Here is a 22,133-nt window from a genome sequence, read left to right as displayed (position 1 = left end):
TGTGGAGCCTGCTTAAAATTCTCTCTCTCCCTCTGCCCCTCCCTGCCCCTTCACACTCACTCTCTCTCTCAAAAATAAAAAATAAAAAAATCCACACTTCCTAGCATATAGATTTTCAAAAGATATTTGCTGAATAAAGGAAAAAAATAAACAAAAATCATGGCTTGATCATGTAGACTCTACTAAATTCATATTGTTTATATGGATAATCATAAAACATCTCTTCAGTATAATTACAGTGTTATATGATTTGGCTGTTCAGACATTTAGATTAAATATAAAACTGGGCAGCCTGCGTGGCTCAGCGGTTTAGTGCCGCCGTCAGCCCAGGGTGTGGTCCTAGACTCCCGGGATCGAGTCCCACATCGGGCTCCCTGCATGGAGCCTGCTTCTCCTTTTGCCTGTGTCTGTGTCTCTCTCTCTCTGTGTCCCTCATGAATAAATTAATAAAATCTATAAATAAATACATAAATACATAAATATCTGGGTGTGTGTGTATGTAGGTGTACTTATCTCTATAGAGAAACATATAGATACAGGGATAATCTACATAGATACAGGGATAATCTACTATAATGCATATAAGTTTAGTCCTAGATTTGCCACTGAGTAACACTAGGCAAGTTCAGTTAGTTTCGAACCAACATCAGTTCCCTCATATATAAATTGGGAAGTTTTAAGCTTCTTCAGAAAACTAGGATTCTTTACTTATCAAATATTATGTAAAATACAATGTGATCAATTATGACTTTAAAAAATGAAGCATATTACAATATAACAATATTCTAGCAAATAGCTCTAACCACATCAAACAAAATTTTGGGAGGAAAGTTTGTGTGAGAAAAATGTACATCAAAGGAACCACTGTCCTATAATCATTAAGGAATTGACATATACTCAATATACTCTAAGTATAAACTTTTTAAACTTTTAACTTCATAACTTTAATAGCTTTTTGGGAAAGAAGAAATATATTTTATGTGAACTATGCAAAATATATTAATATATATAGAGAAGAAATATATTTTATGTGAACTATGCAAAATATATTAATTTAAAATATATAATATTTTATTTAAATAATATTTATTTAAATATTTAAAAAACATTAAAAATTATTTTTTAAAAATGTACCTTAGAACATAGGAAATACTAAAGAATACCAATAGTTACATTTATTGAGTGCTCTTAGTTGAAGGAAGATTTGATCTGTGTCATACAGGGTTCTAAATGTTTTAAAGATTATTGATTTAATTCTCACAGCAACCATATGAAGTGGGTACCATTATTATCCCCTTTCATAAATGAAGAAAAATAAAGCATAAAACACTAAGTAAACAACGCAAAGTTGTCAGCAGGATATGCTTCCAGGATGTCTGATTCCAGAACTTGTGCTCTTGGGCCCTACATTAGATTGATAATAGGAAGAACAATCAAAATGCAATAAGTCTCTTACTTATACTTCAAATTTAAATAGGAAAGTAGTTGCTAGCTAAGCTTCTAATGAATAAAGTATTTCAATCTCACTGATTAAGAAAAGTCTGTCTAAGCAACTAATCAATGAACTAAAATTTCTTATCAAAGTCTAAAATCAATAAATAACTTGAAAAAACACCTATTTCAAATAAGCAGGAAAGCTTAAATAATGAAAAGAAAACCATTTGGCTGGTAATAGAACATGATGGATTACATGTGTATATAAATACATATGATCCAAAGAAAAAATTATTTTTTATTTAGTAGGATGAAGAATGAAAACTAACAAAAATGTTAATCCTTGAACCATTGATTTATCCTCTGATTTTTACCTGCACTCCTCAGAAGTGGCATTTAGCCCAACTAACAAAACTAATTCTGCCATAATGCAAAGTGTCATGTTCAGTTGCCACTCTATTAAGAAGAAAAGGAAGAAGGAGAAAAGGGTAGTTTGTTAGCAAGAATTGTCAAAGAGAGGGCACCGGGGTGGCTCAGTTAAGCATCTGCCTTGGCTCACTCAGGTCATGATCCTGGAGTCCCAGAATGGAGTCTTGGATTGGGTTCCCTGCTCAGCAGGAAGTCTGCTTCTCCCTCTCCCTTAGCTCCTCCCCCCGTTCATGCTCTCTCTTTCGCTCACTCTCTCTCTCACAGATAAATTACAAAAAGAAAAAAGAATTGTCAAGGAGATTAAGAAAAAGAATGTATGAGCAAAATGTGTAAGCTTAAGACTCCATAAGTTACCATGGCATTTCTACTGATGAAATATGCAAGAAGAATGTCAAAGTTACCTTCTCTAAAAAGACAATAATGATTATGAGTAACCTAAATAGAACATACTGATAAGAAATAAGAGAAATTTATAATGATTTAGTTTGTTACTTCTTTGCTCTTTGCAACTTCCGCAATAGCAGCAGTCCTTTGCTTTTCAAATTCATCATTATCATTTGTTTGTTTGGCAGGCATCGTAACTTGCAATGTCTTTCTTCGGTCAAGTTCTCTACTATCCACTTGGACGTGGGATATGCACTTCTGGTAATAATAAATAAAAATAAAACACTTCAGTATTTCCAAAAGAGATTCAAGTTTTTCATAAGAAGATAATACCTCAAAAGAAATGTTTGTGTCACAACTGAGAACTCATAAAAATATTTTTTTTTCTGAAAGGTTTAAAAATAAAGTAGAAAATTAATTAAAGTAACTTTTAAATCAATATAACTGTAAATAAAATGTAAAGCTACATAAAAATGGCCATCTAATAGGACACATATTTAAAACATACAATAAACCAAGAGATTTAAGTTGCTTTTTTAGGATAATGACTTGAAATAATCTTAAATTTCAAACAATCTATATTATTGTACATGAGAATCTAAGTTTAGTTTCTTTTGGGGGGGGCAGGATAAGTTTAGTTTCTTATGAAGAGTTTGATTTCCATATTATGCCACAATATGCTTGTGAGGGTTAAGGAATATGGTTATTTTAAATATAAAGAGCTCTCTCTGAATTTATAAACCAAAAACTAAACACATATTTGCTCTCTCAATCAGGCTACAAAGTTTTTGATTTTTATTTTCAGAAGACAAATTAAGAAAGTTATCACTGCTGAAAAATAAGTCCTGAATTCTGCTCTCCCTCCCAATCCTAGCAGTAAAAATCCTACAAAATGAACCTTGTCTCAACTTACTAATAAAAAAGAAAAACATGCTCTCAAACAAATATGTTACATAAATACAGATTTCTGGCAATGTAAATATATCCTGTCGATACCAGAACACATTCTGCATAATCTATCTTTAACCCATGTACAAGGCTACGATAAACATGGGAAGAATTTTTCGGAATGGACTCTTGAAAGTAATTAGATTATAAGTCTGAGCAATTCATGAAATTTTATCACCAATATGTTTAAGAAGAAAGCAAATTCTTGCAAACATATATTTATTAGATTCAAATGCAAATTATTAGACTGTTTATGCTCTGTTTCCATTCTGAAGGTTCATTATGACTTTGATAGAAGAGAGACAGTATCACCATGGATCAGACTCTAGGGCATCATGCCTCCTCTCATCTTGACTGTGTCTTGCTCCAAAGCATGGTAAAATCAACATATTTTAAAGTATTTTCAAAACAGACATGATGCAAGAATGACTTTTAATTTCGAGTTAACCCCACAAAAATATTTTTGAAAAGCATGTGTCAACTGATTCTACCCATTTATCTGCTGATCAACTAGATATCTTTTTATCACCAAAATTTTCTAAAAAAAGCTGTTATGCTATAGATTTCTGTTTCCCACTTGTATCCCTAAGTCATCTTCGTTCTGAGCTAGCATTCTCAAAGAAAAATAAAGAGCCACACAAAAAAGATTACCAACAGCTAAATGCTGGTGCCATCACGAAGCAAAGAGAAAGCTGTCACAGGGATTATTCTCAGACTCAGCAGGGATAAAGTAGGGAAAGGCTGCAGGAGACTGTCGTAAACACAGTTTGATGCTGAGTACAATCAGGAAGACCCAAGATACTCACCAGCCAAGGAATTACCTCAGTGTAACATTTTGCAGAGGGAGGATTAAAAATAGGAAGTAGAATACTTTTAGCTTTTATGAAAGAAGGATCAGAGCTGCTGTGGTTTAAAAAATAAATACCAAATAGAAATTAAATTAAGTTCTTGACTGAGATGGGTATTTGGATCAAGAGAGAAGAACAGAATCCAGGAGAGGACAGCTGGGACTGCAGGCCCTACTGGAGTGCAGTGATGCCCCTCCCTGCCTCTGTGTTCTCACCTTTATGTCTCAACCTTCTGTTGATACTTTTATTTTCTCTCTCCCTCTTTTGTTTTTACTGACAAAGTAGGAAATTAGAACATAAATTTGTCTTCTTACTTTCGAATTTTTCTCTCTCTTAAAAGAAAAAGGCCTCTCCCCATCCTATCTTAATTCATTATTAAGTTGCTCTTCAGGTGTGCCTCTTAATTGTTTCAATCTTTGTGTTAAGAGTTCTTGAGAAAAGAATCTACACCAATATTTTAATTAAAGAAAAAACTCCACAACTATTAAATTTCTGTATTTAATGTATTTCCACATAACACCCATGACCTCTAAATGAATAGTTCTGCACAAAACTAAACACTGTTTGAATACAAATGAAAAACAATTTTTTGCTGATTAAAATTCATTTGCCAACATGAAAGTCATTACCTGTCCAAAAGGCACAAAAGGAGGTGGTCCACCTTCAGTTCCAATATTACTTCTATTGTGTTTTGACAAGCTCTGTGAGAAAAGCGAGTCATGAAACAGAAATTATACAATTTACAATGTACCAGGAATCCACTTACTTTTGTAGGTTACATGGAACAGGAAAAAAAAAAGCCTTCTATAGATTATTTCAAACTACATAATACACTTCATGTAATTAGGCAAAGGTTCTTCCCCAGTTCCTGGAACAGAGCTCCTAAAAACCTTGGAATATCCTGAGAGATAGGGGTAAGAGGAGCATCTTCTGTTATTCATAATATGCTTCTTTGATAATACCTGAGTTTATGCTAATGAGGTGACTATTAATGGGCCCCCAGATAGCTCCAGGATGGGGCTAGCTGCCAGAGGCACCAATAATGTGATCAGAAGGTGGGGGAAACTGAACTAATCACCAATGTCCAATGGTTTGGTCAATCATATGCATATAATGAGCCTCCATGAAACACGTAACAATGAGGTTCTGGGAACTTCCAGGTTGGTGAACATATCCATGTACTGCGAGGGCAGAGCACTCCCAATTCTACAGGGACAGAAGCTCCTGTGCGTGGGACCTTCTAGATCTTGTATTTCTTCATCTGGCTGTTCATTTGTATCTTTTAGAACATCCTTTATCATAAACCTGTAATAGTAAGTAAAGTGTTTTCCTGAATTCTGTGAGCCATGATAGCAAATTATTAAACTTGAGCAGGGGGTCATGGGAATCCCCAATTTGTAACCACATTGGAGAGACAATAGGTAACCTGGCAGGCCCACTATATGCACTGGCATCTGAAGTGGGAGAGCAGTCTTGTGAGACTGAGTCCTTAAGCTGCCGGGTCTGTACTAACTCTGGGTAGTGTCAGAAGTGAATTAAATTTTAGGACATCCACTTGGTGTCTATAGAGAAGGAGAGAATTGCTTGGTGTGTAAATCCCACACGTTTGGTGTCAAAATGTTGTGACTAGTAACAGTTCATAGGGATACTTATGATAAAAGTGATTTCTAATTATTTAAAGAGGTCATATTATTGTAGTTCATGATTTGGAGGTTACCTTTAATTACAGTAAAATTTCCTCAATAAAGTCTTGTTTTTCAAACCAATTTATACCTTGAAGAACTATTCAACCCCCTTGCTCTTTAATAAAGTTAAGCTTTCAAACCCTACTAATTTTAGTTTCCTTTTTTCCTCTTATATTGAAGACTGGAGAGATAACAACGTATTATAAAAATGGAAAAAAGTTTCCTCCCAGCAAAATAATTTCTCACGTCATAAAATCCTTCAAAAACATAATAAGAAATCTTCTGAAGGACTTCTTTCAGTCATCTACTCCTCCTATTTGTTTCATTTTTGAGATGTTAACATGTCTATTAAGTACTAGTTGTCATTTAATACATCTTTTCACCTTAAAATTTTTTTGTGTATCCCTAATAATTATCATTAGAAAATGTTATGCTTAAAATATGCTGTTAAATAGTGGGTGGAAAGAAGTTTTAAAAAATCATGTGCACTTTTCAAACATATTCTTGGAGTTCTCGATTATGTCAAGAATACTACACATTTTAGATAACTTATATAAAGAATGCTAAGACTACAAGTGCCTGAGTGGTACAGTTGGTTTAACATCCGACTCTTGATTTTGGATTAGGTCAAGATCTCAGGGTCATGAGGCTGAGCTCTGCATCAGGCTCTGTGCTCAGCAGGGAGTCTGTTTGAGATTCTCTCTCTCTCTCTCCTCCTCCCCATGCTCACTCTCTCATGCTCCCTCTCTCTCTACCCCCCCACCCCCTGCTTACTCCCTCATGCTCTCTCTCTCTCTCTCTCAAATAAATAAATCTTAAAAAAAAAAAAAAAGAATGTTAAGACTAAAGGCAGCAATACTACTTAGTTGATTAAGCAAAGAATTATGTAAACTGTATGGGAATGTCAGATTTCTATACAAGCTACAGTTAAGATGTTAACCTATTTAAAAAAAAAAACAGCAAATGCCTAGAGTTATCTAGGGGTCCTTTCCTCAGGTTCAGTTTAGATATAAGAAAAGGATTATTCAAAATCAATCATTTCAATTTATTCTCTAACTTCCTTAAAAAGCTCACATAAGCTACGAATAATACCATCTCTCAATACATATTATATAATTTAAAACACAGGGTTTCTACTTCTCATCCTGATGAATATATAAAAGACAGATTTTATCTACCTCTATAAACAAATAAGAATCTGGGCAGCATATAAGAAACAACTGTTTTAAGACATAGGAGAGTAAGTGGTGCAGGCCTATAATCCCTCAAAGAGAAAAAGAATACAAAACAGATGGAGCTCTGAATTACTGCTCAGAAGCACGATGCAGGCAGGGAGCACAAGGAACCAAGTTGAGAATATCAATTTCATAGTTCAGGCAGGCTGAAGCAACTGAAAGTTGTAGGGCAGAGTTTTGTAAAAGAGGGACCCGTAGAGAAGACAGACTCCAGAAACCAATAGATGAATTCCTGACGTCACTGCTGAGAACCAGAATGAGCAAAAAACAACTGCAAGGTGTAAGCTTCCATTTATAATAGCATCAAAAAGAATAAAATACTTGGGGATACTTGAGTAAAGAGACCTGTACACTGAAAGTTATAAAAAATTGCTAAAAGAAATTAAAGATGATACCAATAAATGTAAAGATATCTCATGGTCATTAATTCAAAGAATTAATACTGTTAAGATGTTAATACTCATTTTAAACATAAGAGACTCAATCACAGGAAACAAACTGAGGGGTGCTGGAGGGGAGGGCAGTGGGGGGATGGGGTAACTGGGTGCTGAGCATTAAGGAGGGTACATGATGTAATGAGCACTGGGTGTTATAGAAGACTGGTGAATCACTGACCTCTACCTCTGAAATCAATAATATATCATATGTTAATTAATTGAATTTAAATAAAATTTTTTAAAAAGATGTCAATACCATTCAATGTGGTCTGGAGATTCAATGCAATTCCTATCAAAATCCCAAGAATTTTTTTTGCAGAGATAGAAAAATTTATCCTAAAATACATATGGAATCTTAAGGGACCCTGAATAGCCGTAACTATCCTGAAAAAGCCTCACACTTCTCAATTATACAACTTACTACAAATTTCTTTAATCAAAACAGTATGGCACCGGCATAAAGACAGACATATGAAACAAGAAAATAAAGAACCCAGAAATAAACCCTTGCTTGCATATATGGTCAAATGATTTTTGATGAGAGTGGACAAGACCACTGGAGAAAGGAGAGAAATGGTACTAGGTTAATGGATATCCACATGCAAAACAATGAAATTGGACCCTTAATTGTATCATATGCAAAAAACATTAATTTAAAGTGGATCAAATACCTAAATTTAAACCCATAAAACTCTTGGAAGAGAACACAGAAGCAATGTTTCAGGACACTAGATTTAGCAATGAATTCTTATATATGACACCAAAAGCACAGGCAACCAAAAAACAAACAAACAAAACGAAATTAAACTTCATCAAAATTAAAAACTTATGCATCAAAGGACATTATCAACAGAGTGAAAAGGCAGCCCACAGAATGTGAAAAATATTTGTAAATCATATATCTGATAAAGAATTGATATCAGAAAATATCAAGAACTCATGACAAAAAACTAAACAAACCAGTTAAAAAATGGACAAAGAACTTAAACATTTCTCCAAAGAAGATATACAAATGGCCAATGAAAGGCTACTAAATATCACTAATCATTAGGGAAATACAAATAAAAACCACAATGAGATTCCACTTCACATGTGTTAAGACGGTTATTATAAAAAATTAAATTAAATAACAAGGATTGGCAAGGATGTGGAGAAATTAGATCTCCTGTGCATTGCTGGTGGGAAATAAAATGGTGCAATCACTGTTGAAAACAATATGGCAGTTACTCAAAAAATTAAACATAGAATTAACCATGTGATCTAGCAATTCTACTCTTGGTTATATGCCCCAAAAAACCTGAAAGCAGAAAACTGAACAGGTATTTGCACAACCATGTTCATAACAGCATTGTTCACAATTAGCCAAAACGTAGAAACAACCCTAATGTCCGTCCATCAATGGATGAATGACAAAAACACTGTCTGTCTGTCTACACACATACACACACACACACACACACACACATACACACACACATACACACAATGGAATAGTATTCAGTCTTAAAAGTCAGGCAGTTCTGACACATGCTACAATATGGATGAACGCTGAAAACATTATGCTACATGAAATAAGGCAGACTTATATGAAGTACCTAGAGTGGCTGAATTCATAGAGACAGAAAGTAGAATGGTGACTGTCAGAGACTAAGGGTGGCTATAGGGAGATGCAAAGTTATCTCATGAGTACAGAATTTAAGTTTTGGTACACAAAAATTCCAGAGATGGATGGTTGTGATGATTGTGTTAACAATATAAGTGTATTTAATGCTACTAAATTTTCACTTAAAATGGTTACAATGTTAAATTTAATGTTACGTATATATTACCATACATACACACACAAAGAAAAAAATACAAATACAAATCTGTCATGGGAAGAGGGTGAGGGGGCACTAAAATGTTACAGAAACTACATTACTTCTCAAATTACATCTGGTTCAGAACTCTCTAGAACTTGTCTTTCTCCAACATACAAAACATTCTGAGGTTTGAGTTTTTCTTCTTTTCATCCCCTATTACCAATTCATTTAAACTGTGTGCTCAAGTGCTCACAGTTTAAATACTGCCCAATGTCCCCTTGCCCTATTTATTTTACAAAACAGTTAGGGCCCTCTTCCAAAATTAACTCTGTGGTTTATGGTTTCTGTGTGTACATCTGACTTCTATGTGTACTACCTGCCAGAGGCTTATTAAGTAATTAAACTCTCCATGGTTTCTATATCACTATGGTTACCAAATCAAAACAGCAACAACAACCATGAAACCAAGGAGAACTATAATCATATTAAGATGTTTTTAAATGCTTTTTAATGTATACTTTTATTGCCTCCTAAGAAGAAATATTAACACAGCTTTCAGGAAACAAAATGCAAACGATATAATAAAACATTACAAGGACAACTATCAAACTACTAATAATCAATATGTATGTGTGTGTTTTAGGGGTGAGGAAGTTTCTAGGAATGTTTAACTGACTTTACAGTTAATGAGGTAATTTTGGCTGGGGTTAGGAAAATAATATAAGGTACTGATCTGACTTGAGATCAGATCTGACTTGCATCTTAACACATTTTTAAAAATCTCTAATAATAAAAATACAATTTATTAACTTGTGAAAAGAAAGAGCTACATGAAATGGGTGAGATTTCTCTGGGAAATTCAAAGTTCATAAACTTGGCTATTTATGTGAAACTATCAAGCCACTTCTGAATTACTTGCTTTTATGACATTTTAACTAAACAATGCAGTTATGGAACATTATCTTATACTGCATAGTACTGCAGACCTAAATGTAGCTCATTAGTATCATAAGTAATGAGTACTAAGGAATAAAAATGTGCCTAAATGTCTTTATCTATTTACCTCCCAAACAGAGGCACTTTCAAACTAGGACAATAGAAAAGAATAAGGTATCATAAAATAGCAAAAGCTTCTATTGCTAGGCTCCCTTGGCTCACTGTAGATAACAGGAAAGATTTGAGAGTAGCACAAGAACATCAATTTTAGCAACGAGTAATTAGTTTTATCTGCTTTGTAATTCACTCATTCCACCATCAATTATTATAAAGTTTTTGTATGTAAGAATCAAGGCTTTCCTTTAGAGGTATGGAAAGTCTAAGAGCTCTCTAATCATAAAATAAGTTATTTAACAGTTCTTTAAGTCCATTTTCTGATCTATATGGACATAATACTCTTTCATAATACTGTTAGGAAGATTACATGGTATACTGATGAGAAGAGTCCAGCATAATACCTACAGATTGTTCAACAAATATTCATGCAATTAAACAAAGCCACAAACAATTCTAACCTCAAGAAGCTTATAATCTATTAAAGGAGGTAAGTAAACATAATTTTAATTCTAGGTAAAAAGAAATGTGTTTTTTGATACAAATAAAATGTTCTAAGAATTCCATAAGGTGCAACTACTTCACTTGGTGAAGAAGTAAGCATTTGACCAGGGTCAAAAAGCATGGGGGCAATTTGGCAGGTGTCAGGAGAAAGAGAATAAGATGAATGATATAAATTGGGAAAAGTTTTTTTTTTCCCAAAAAAGTATAACCGAGGAAAGCACAGAGAATCAAAGAAAGATTTGGCTAGAGCAAAATCCATGCAAAATAATTTAGAAAGTTAAAAAGGAAAATTGGAACTAGGGCTAGACTGTAAACAGCCTTGAATCCAAACTAAGGCATTTGAAATAAAAGCAGGCAGTGATGTGTTCTGCGTGATGCTGAAGGAAGGTAATCTTGAAGAAATAAATAAAATAAATCAGAAGATGAAGAAAGGAAATTTGGAGAAACCAGTGAAAAAGTCACTGCAATAATCCAAATAAGAGATGTAAAAAACTTAAACTAAAATAATCAAGTTGTGAATATTTTTAAAAATTAAAAAATAAGGGCAGCTCAGCGGTTTAGCGCTGCCTTCGGTCCAGGACACGATCCTGGAGACCCGGGATCGAGTCCCACATCAGGCTCCCTGGATGGAACCTGCTTCTCCCTCTGCCTGTGTCTCTGCCCCTCTCTCTCTCTGTGTCTCTCATGAATAAATAAAATCTTCAAAAAATAAAAAATAAAAAAATAAGCTAAAAAAGAAGAAAAGACAAACTATAGCAATAGCAATGGAACTGGAGAGCAAGGAACTGATATAAGATCTGACTCCAGTGGATCAACAGAATTCTTGTTGGAAACAAACTAGAGACATAATCACTAGATAACCTAGATAGACCAGGAGGATGAAGATATCATCAACATAAATAGGGAAAGCATAAACTAAAGTGCCTAGGAAGACAAATGCAGTTAAGAATCTCTCTGCTAGGGGCAGCCCGGGTGGCTTAGTGGTTTAGTGCTGCCTGCAGCCCAGGGCCTGATCCTGGAGTCCTGGGATCAAGTCCCACATCGGGCTCCCTGCATGGAGCCTACTTCTCCTTCTGTGTCTCTGCCTCTCTCTCTCTCTCTCTCCCCAATGAATAAATAAATAAAATGTTAAAAAAAAAAAAAAAAAACCTCTTTGCTATTGTGAAATTCTATACATACTAATTGCTTTCAGTTGTATGTATGTGTGGTTGTACATAGGACAAATAGACATATATTCATATATGTTCACAAGCACTATTTTTTTGCAGAATTATACACAGATACATTATACACAGTTTATAACTGGTGTCTTGGGAGTTTTGAAAACTTGTCAGTAAAGAATTACTTTTTAAAATATGTAATAAAATATAGCAAATACTGAAAAATAACATCTGCTCAAAACAATATACTTAAACAAAGGTAGGTAGTTTTCTGTAAAGATCACTGTGTTCCATTTGATTCAACTCTGACACAAAAGACTGGTTTTACTGTTCATTATGGGAATATTTCCTTAAAACATAGAATGCAATAAAAGGAATATAGTTTTTTTAAAAGTTCAAGCCATTTTTCTTAGTTTACACTTACTCTTTGTAATTCCCATTTCTCAATAAGATGTTCTACTTCACCGCCAAGAACTGTGGTGTTAGAGTCATTCAAGAGCAGGAATCCATTTTTTATATCCACAATGCCTGAGAGCTTCACTTTAGTTCCAGGTGGTGTGTTCAGGCTAAAGCAAAGAAAAAGGAAAAAAAAAAAAAAAAAGTTAAAACACACTGAAGCTCCCTCCCCCAACTGGAATTCAGTCCTCAACCTAGTCAAGTTTTTCAAAACACACTCCTACAAAAAAATTTTTTTTTTCAGAGGAGATTGGCTATATATTGTGAATAAATCACCACGGAAGAGGTCAGAAGACCAGGTACAAGGCTATCACATTTTATCTTACTGACAAATGAGTTTCAGTTTCTCCATTAAAAAAAAAATGTGGACAATAAAAATCATATCTCACAAATTTGTACTAAGTAGAATAAGAGATAGAAAAGTACCTTCTCAACTATGCCATGCTGTGCAAATGGAATATCTGTCATGTTTTCCTCTGAGCTTTGACTATGCATGGCAAAGATACTCTATGTGCAAAATTAAATTTCAGTACAGAAAAAAGATATCTGACCAGTAATAATCCTAGAAATTTTATATCTATTTGAGCTACCATAATCCATACAGACCCATGCTCTTTTTTGTTAATTATCTGGTTAAAGATCAAAAGAGAATTATTTACTTTAAAGTTTATTAATTTTAAAAGAACCTGTCTGTTATAAGCAACTAAATATTATCAGATTTAGGGCAAATGTTAACCCATGACCCCTTTTACAAAAACCAGAGACAAAATATTTATCCTTCTACTCACTGTTTGGTAAAATAAACATGGGAAGGAATCCATTTCATTACTGATATTTATTCTAAAGTAAAAGCACAGAGTCCTGCCCCATCTCTGTGCACACGCAGCAAGGGATAAAGTACTCTAAATAGGAGAAAAGATATTCTCAAACACTTAGGACAAATTAGGAAATCAGGCTGAAATGGCTTCACGTTGTTCACATTTTTAAACCTCAGGATATTCACCATGTGCTGATATATGCAACAGCAAAATCAGTGCAAGTGGTGATATCATTGGTCTATTTTGAAGAAAGATGGTTGTAAAGCAGTTATTAACAAGAAGAAATAGAATACACTTGTTTTTAAAGTCTCAAAGATCTCATAGAGAGTAAGACATTACCTGGTGAAAACTATTCTGAGGATCCCAAGCTTTGCCATCCCATGTAACTTACAGAACAAATGGTTATGAATAGCCTTGCCTAACCTAACCCTTAAGGAGAAAGCTCTGTGGTAGTAAATAACTAAGACAAGATTTATCAGACTTCAGTATCAGCAATACTTGAATATGGTTACACTAAGTGAAGTTTTTCCCAATTTCAGGCAATTAGCAGATCCAGATTTTTATATCAACATTTAGGGATTAAAATAAAGTATAGGATACTATACTCTTTAAAGAAAGTACTATCATAACTGAATTGTATCATTTACATAAAACTTATTCTTCAAAATCATTTTTAGCCAACAATTTCTTACAAATTGGTAAAATTAGAAAAAACAATGAAAATGTAGAAACATAAATTAGCAATAAAAGAAACTACATAAGAACTTTAAAAACATGCAAATTACAGGGACATTTAAGTTGTGATAATATAACTTTAAAACTAAAAGCTAATCTGAAAACAAATGATAAACTAATTTTGTATAAAATGACTGTACCTTTCTCAAACCTCTCCCTAATAGGTTAAGAGGAAAAAGTTGCCAAGTTATTTGAAGATGTGCTTACAACTTCATTAGGATAATTGATAAAAAGTCCTACTCTCCAAATTAAATGATAGTTCTATTCCCACAAAAGGATAAATAGGTACTAAAATTTTAATATAATTTTTAATACATCACCTTCAGGGCCCTAGCTAACTTTTATTCAGAGAGCATATTTTGATATAATTACTACTTTTATTGGCACCCCAAAGTGCCTCTACTTTCTATTCAATGCAATTTTTAAAAAGCTATAACCAGACAAACACAAAAACAATGAGAAGAAGGTGTTAAAAGTTGAAGCCACTTGAGAAGTAGGACAGAAGAGTTGAAAAAAGCACCACAGAGAAATGCAGTGTCCACTGAAGGCAACACAGTTCGTACCAGGGCCTGCCGTATCCTCTCCAGTGAGTTATTCTACTTTGCTTCTAAAATAACCACTAACCAATCTTACTTTGCTTCTAAGACAAACACCAACTAAGATAAAAGTCTCCCAAATGTTCACAAGTAAGAACAGTTCTGCAGGCTGTTGCTTTTACAGCAACAAAAGCAGACATGCTACTTCAATGATAAGTCAATGAGCAAGCAGTGTTTTTTTTTTTCAATTGTCAAACTGCAATAAACTCAACAAAAGAAGCCAGTGAACAACACAAGGGATCCTCCTTTGTAGACGATCTTGTGTTTTCATTTAGCTCAGAGAAATACACAGCAGTAAAATCAGAGAAAGGGCTATTACATGCCAAGTCTTTGAGTCATTTGTGAACTCCTTTGTAGGGAGTCTGACTGAATTTGCCAAAGGAGGAGAGGGAGTCTTTCACCACAAAAGTAGAAACCTTTCTATTCTTCTAAAAGGCAACAGGGACACCTGGGTGGCTTAGTTGGTTAAGCATCTGACTCCTGATCTCAGCTCAGGTCTTGATCTCAGGATTTTGAGTTCAAGCCTCACACTCTGCTCCATGGTGGGCATGCAGCCTATTTAAAAAAAAAAAAAAAAAAGACAACATAATCACAAAATCAACAAAACCTGCTTTGTATATGAAAGTCAGTATTTTAGACAAACCTATCTTCTACGGAAGGAAATTCCTTTACCAGAGGCACATAACAGGTTGAAGGAAGAAAAAAAAAAAAAAAAGGAAAACTATTGAGCATGTCATAGAACGCCTCAACCTACCACATTTCTTCCTATATACCACCATCTCAAATCACCTAAGCCCTTCCAAATGGAACTTTTCAATCAGATGTTTTCAGGACTCTGTCTCTGCATGTGCTATTCCACCTCTCACCTTTCTCAAAACACCTATTCATATTTTAGGTCTCATTCTAGCCTCCTCCTAGTAGTTAATTTTCTAGACTCCTAATTCTTTTAGTTGATACATTCATCATAATTTGTATACCTATCTGCCTCCCTCATTAGCAGAGAGTTACTTGGGGGCAAAATCTACACTGTTTTTTTTTTGTTTGTTTGTTTTTTACCTTTGTACCTCCAGCACTGGATAAAAGGGCTGGAACACAGTGGATGCTAAACACTTGTTAAATGCTCACTTAGGAGAGAAATACAGTCTAGGAGTTTACATTAAGTGAAAAAGCTCAAAGGACCCAGAGCAGCACATGTAAGAAATATAAAACGACATTACAAATGTCCAGTGAAAATTCCCACCTTGGAAAATTGCTCAAACTGAACAATGGGGGCACTGAGGAAAAAGGGAACATTTCTCTTTCCTTCTCATTGCTTTTTTCCATTCCAACAGGAATGACTCTAAAAGCCTCTCATAAAAACACATACAGAAGAGTGAAGTTGGACCTGTCTCCCAATACTCACAAAAATTAACTTGAAATGGATCAAGGACTTACGTATAAAACCTGCTACCCTAAAGCTCCTAGAATAAGACATAGGGAAGAAGCTTATCAGTATTGGTCTTGGCAATGGTTTTTTGGACATGACACCAAGAATATAACAACAAAACAAAAATCAACAAATGGGACTACATCAAACTCAAAAGCTTCTGTACCACACAAAAAATAAAGAGACAATGCACAGAATGGAAAATAGTTTTTGCAAATCATATTTTGGATAAGGGGTTATTTAATATCCAAAAGAAATAAAGAACTCGGTGAACCTAACAAAAAACAGTCCGATTTAAAAATGAGAAGAACTAAACAGACATTTTTCCAAAGAGAACTGCAAAATGATCAAAAGGAAGGTGAAAGCTGTCTAACATTACTACTCATCAGGGAAATGCAAATTAAAAGCACATGAGCTATCACCTCACACCTCTAAGAATGGTTATCATTAAGAACACAAAAGATAACATGTTGGTGAGGATGTAGTGAAAAGGGAATTAATACGTTCTTGGTGGAAATGTAAACTGGCCCAACCACTATGGAAAACAATATGAAGATTCCTCAAAAAATTAAAAATAGACCTACCATATAATCCAGCAATTCTACTTCTGAGTGTATACCAAAGGAAATGAAAACAGGATTCTGACCAGAAACACACACTTCCCTGTTTACTGCAACATTATTCACAGTAACCAAGATATGGAAACAACTCGAATGAATAGATTTAAAAAAAAGATATGATACATATACACAATGGAATATTATTCAGCATGAGAAAGGAAAATATCCTGCCATTTGCAACAACATGAATGGACCTTAAACACATTATGCTAAGCAAGATAATTTAGATAAAGACTATATGATATCATTTATATGTGGAATCCAAATAAATTAAACCTGTAAGAAGAGAATAAAACGGTGGATACCATGGAATGGTGTAGAGGGATGAGATTAAAGGTGTTTAAGGGCACAACTTTATAATGAGCAGTATATAAACCATAGAGATCTAATATACAGTATAATAAACACAATGACGGTACTGTACTATTTATAATGTGATAAATACTGTTACATTAGGGATCATAATATATAAGGGTATCAAAGTACAATGCTATAAATTTAAACTTATGCAATGTTACACATCAAATTTATGCAAATAAAAATAAAAACTTCTTATAAAAATAGTCAAAAGAAGAATTCAGAAAATTGTTAGGGAGTTCCTTGTCCTCTAAGAAAGTGGAGTGATATCTCTGGTTTCATTTCCTAAGAAAACTCATTTGTCTATAAAACTTTTCTATGTGATAGACATAGCTGTCAAAGAAGAAATTGTAACATATTCAGAGAATGTGTTTGTTTGGGAAATTTTTGAGTGACCTAAAATGTATTGAAAAAACAGAAATGATTACTTTTCATACAAAAACATCTTGGATTTTTTTTTTAATAATTAACATTTAAGGAAAGAGTAATCCCATTCTTATTTTCCTATACAGATAAAGTAGAAATATAAACTCTTTAATTTCTTCTGAAAAATTGTAACATGCACTTAACAGTTCTTTCTAAAATTCGTAAAATTCATTTTGAATAGCACCTTCACACTCTGTAACAAATATACAAAATAAAGTGTCAATCACCTTATTTTTGACATATAACTAAATTCCACAGCTGTGCAACTTATGTGCCCATCAGTCATCTGCAAACGCAGCATTCTCGGTGCAGCCTGAGATTCTTCATTGTCCTTTGGTGCAGCAACATTGCGAATTTTCTGAATTTGCAAAACACATGGACCTTCAAGCTGTCAAAACACAAGGGAATAAATATTACTTTCCAGCCATGGCTTTGTTTTTCATTTATTGTGTTTCTCTCTTAATCGTCATACTTTGTGATTTATAATAATTTCAATTAAATAAGGTAAAAAATGAAATTATGTAACATACGTCAGAGTTTGGGGGGATTTAAAGATAAAACTTCTAAAGCATGTCCTGAATTCATTAATTCTGAATGCATTTTCATAAAGTAATGGGAAAAGTTGAAGAAAACAAAGTTATATTTTTGGATTAAAGGTATATTAATAGATGTTTTTAGTGTTATATGCTCTAAATTATTCACATACATGCCCTCCCCATCTTCTCCATGTACATTAAGGGGCAATCTGGAATTAAAGAACTCGGTAATTTTTTAAGGTACATCAACTTTACAGCACCAGTTGGAAGGAATGTTTCCTGTTTAAAAACATCAAGTTTAAAGTACACCCTCTTCTGGTATTAATGAAGAATACAATACTCCAAAATTTAAACCATATAAAGTTCAAGAAGTGTGAGCTGTACTTGATTTATTTTCACATTATCTTTTCAAGTAAATTTAAATCTAATGCTGTACTACATGCCTGGCACTAAGGAAAAGAAACACTCTCTCCAGCCACATTTCAATCAAAGACAAAAATTAAAATGATGGACTAACCAGCTATTAAAATTTTTATATAACAAAATATCTATGATATAATTGGGAAATGCTGGTAAGATCTGCTTACATGGCTGAAAAATAACATAAAGTGATATTTTTCACATTATAAAATATTTTATCTCTAAGTAGTATCATACCTACAAAGGTAGAAAAGGGCTATTTTTCTGTGACACAGTCCTAAATAAAATTTTTCTGTGCACATGAATGTAATTTATATTTTCAGCAAAGAAAAATGTAAAATGATTGACATTTACACTTAATCTCTTGAGTGAGCATGTCCCAAGTTAACAAATCTGCTACTGCATATTTACCAATATTTTGCCTATAAAGGAATAATTTTGTTATAAATTTAGTCCTAAAGAATATAATTAGAAAAAAGAGACTAAAATCTCCACCTAAAATTCAGTTACAAAAAAAATTCCAAGATAAAACAAGTCAGAACCTTTAACAAATATAGATAAGCTGCTAATTCAGGATGAACTATTTCTTTTGCTTTGTAATTCCCTTAAAATAAGGACATTTAAGTTATTATTATTATTTTTAAGATTTTTATTTATTTATTCATGAGAGACACAGAAAGAGAGAGGCAGAGACATAGACAGAGAGAGAAGCAAGCTCCCTGCAGGGAGCCTGATGGGGGACTTGATCCCAGAACTCCAGGATCACACCCTGAGGCAAAGCAGACTCGGTTACTTAAACCGCTTAAACCACGGAGCCACCCAGGTGATCCAAGGACATTTAAATGAAACCACTGGAAGGTTATAGTTATTATGTTTATCATTCTCTTTATTTTCAACATGGATGAATATTCAGCTTGCAGGGTTCAATATGATCCACCAACCATATGCAACTATTAAATTTATATTTAAATTAATTAAAATTAAATTAAATTTAAAATTCAACTCTTGAGTAACATTAGCCAAATTTCATATTTCAAATGTTCTGTATCTGGACAACACAGATATAAATTATCTATATCACTACAAAAAGTTCTATTAGACAATTGATTATCTAAATCCATGTGTTCCAAAGTGAGACTCAAGCATCCTAAGGAGAGTACATCCATTGAACCATGAGAGGGAAACTCTTGCTTCTGTTTAATTCCTGATAAATAAATTAAACTTTCCTAGTATTTCTTATCCAGCATGAGAAGGGCATCCTAACTCAGTCATTTGACATACAGATCACAATGTATCTTTATGGAATTGGGGAGTTCTACAACCCATGAGGGTTGACAGGACACTTTTATGATTTTATTTGCTTCCAATGTGTGTGTGTGTGTGTGTGTGTGTGTGTGTTTAAAGATTTTATTTATTTACTCATAAGAGACACAGAGGGAGAGGCAGAGACACAGGCAGAGGGAGAAGCAGGCTTCATGCAGGGAGCCCGACTTGGGACTCGATCCCGGGTCTCCAGGATCATACCCTGGGCTGAAGGCGGCACTAAACCGCTGAGCCACCCGGGCTGCCCGCTTCCAATGTGTTGTAATAAACTGCCTTTTATTTGTGTGCAGTTAAATGGATATATAGAATATATTACCTAGTTTTAACAATTAATGGTCATAAAATAGACAAGTAGCTTTAAGTTTCTACCAAAGAAACATAAATTGAAGATAATATCGATGACAAAAACACAGGGTAGGAATACAACCATTTTGTTGATCTCCTACATCCTAGCTGACCATAGGAACAAAAGCTAGAGAATGCTAGGAAATAACACCTGCCCCTGGCTCCTAATATTTCCTAATAAGCAACAAGTTCACTTACTTAATTACTCCAACTCCTGGTCTCTCTAGCCCTTTTAGTGGATGGAATAGTGACCCCTCAAAAAGATACATCTATCTGGAACCTGTAAAGTAACCTTATTTGGGAAAAGGGACTTTGCATACATAACTGAGGTTAGGATCTAAAGATGAGATCATCCTGAATTAGGATGGGATAGAAATCCAATGATGAGTGAACTTGTAAGATAAAGGGAAATAAACACACAGTATAAATAAACACAGAGAGATGCAGGCTAGAGAGGCCATGTGGAGATGGGGGCAAAAATTGGAGTTTCACATCTACAAGGCAAGAATGTCAAAGACTGCCCACAGCTACCAGAAACTAGGAGAGAGCCATAAAACAGATTTTCCCTAAGAGCCCCCAAGAGGAACCAAACTTGCTGATACATCGATTTTAGACTTCTGGCCTACAGAACTGTGAGAGAATACATTTCCATGTTTCATGCCACTGAGTTTGCCACTGAGTTTGCAGTAATTTGTTACAGAAACCTTGGGAAACTAATACACCCACTCATGGAATGACCTATCTGATTGGGAAGAATATATTGTATACACTGAGCTCAGCATCACCCTTCTTCTTCCTGAGATCTAGCTAGGATCCCTGAGGTATGAACTACTTACTCAGGTTCTGCACGGGACTGACACGACCACAAAGGAGTGTATGTGTGTCTACCTGGCCTGTGGTTCAGTGGGTCCATTTGGCTCTCCCACTAAACCACATCCTTCAAAGAAATTTTCATTCATGATAAAGTTGATATTTTGGCCCACATCTCCCACACTTTACTTCTCAATTGATTCAAAAGCAAAGTGGAAAAGGAGGTACTGTTTATTAGGTTCTTCTTAGAAACTCCTAAATTATACAATCTTGTCATAGTCACTTCTCAGTGTGAATCATCAGGCCTTAATATTAGTGATCCCACAATTCAGAAATGTTCTGTAAGCCCACATATATAATGATATTTCTATTATTATGTTCACAAAATTCAGTTTATTATACTCTGTAGAAAAGAAATACAGAGGTATGGGATCTAAGTAAAACACAATTTGTAGAATAAAATGCTACAGTTCTAAGATTATAAATCCTAACTTTACACTCTAAATCTAAAATCATCTAAAGATGGGGCACTTGGGTAGTTCAATTGATTGAGCATCCGAGACTCAATTTTGGCTCAGGTCATGATCTCAGGGTCATGAGATGGAGCCAGGGTTTGAGCTCCACGCTCAGCAGGGAATCTGATTTCCCCTCTCCCTCTCCCTCTGTCTGTGCCCCTACTCATGCATTCCCTCTCTCTCTCTCTCTAAAATAAATAAATCATTAAAAAATAATAAATAAAATAATCTAAAGGCATTCACAATACTGAATGTGAATTAACCTCAAAATCTGTGTCCAACTAGTGTCAACAGCAACCCCAAACTAAAAAAAATATAAATTTTAAATAATGAAAAACAAAGATTAATCTTTACTCAAAATTTCTCCTTCTTTGGGGAGGGAGCCAAAGGGAAAGAGAGAATCTTAAGCAGGCTCCACGCCCAGTGTGGATCTTGATTTAGGGGTCTATCTCATGACCGTGAAATTATGACTTGAACCAATATCAAGTTAGACTTAACCGAATGAGCCACCTAGGCACTCTGCCTAACATTTCTTTAATGTCTGATTTTCTTTTTTGCATGAGTAATAGGGGACAAGTAAAAGAAATTACTGTAAAAAGTTTAAATAGGTAAAAAAAATTCATTATTGTCTCTCCAGGTAAAGATTCCTCATCATAATAAATGATACCAAATATCTGCCAGAAATATTATCTGAGGCCAAAACAATTCATGCAGGCTTCATTCCTTCTTCTGCTTAGGACGATGGACACCTCTCTCGTGTGAACTCCTAAGCAGTCATATAAACTGATTTGGAATACCAGATTTAAATGGCTCTATTAGTTTATTACTTTATTG

The 22,133-nt window shown here is 34.2% G+C and overlaps 1 protein-coding gene across 14 annotated transcripts in view; it reads right to left on the bottom strand.

Moving 5' to 3' along the window:
• TDRD3 (tudor domain containing 3) overlaps positions 1 to 22,133 on the bottom strand; it is a 160,902-nt gene that overhangs the window by 68,318 nt on the left and 70,451 nt on the right. For all 14 annotated transcript variants that reach the window (XR_012001997.1, XR_012001996.1, XR_012001995.1 and 11 more), the window contains exons 4-7: positions 17,578 to 17,738; positions 12,341 to 12,482; positions 4,673 to 4,744; positions 2,356 to 2,505 (exon numbers count right to left, since the gene is read on the bottom strand). Coding sequence is in view for 10 of the 14 variants with exons in the window: in XM_072760662.1 (XP_072616763.1) it covers positions 2,356 to 2,505; positions 4,673 to 4,744; positions 12,341 to 12,482; positions 17,578 to 17,738 (525 nt within the window). In the remaining 4 variants the exon portion in view is untranslated. The remainder of the gene's footprint in view (positions 1 to 2,355; positions 2,506 to 4,672; positions 4,745 to 12,340; positions 12,483 to 17,577; positions 17,739 to 22,133) is intronic.

This window comes from Vulpes vulpes, chromosome 6 (assembly GCF_048418805.1).
Source record: "Vulpes vulpes isolate BD-2025 chromosome 6, VulVul3, whole genome shotgun sequence".
NCBI lineage: Eukaryota > Metazoa > Chordata > Mammalia > Carnivora > Canidae > Vulpes > Vulpes vulpes.
This window is presented reverse-complemented; position numbering and strand designations above follow the sequence as displayed.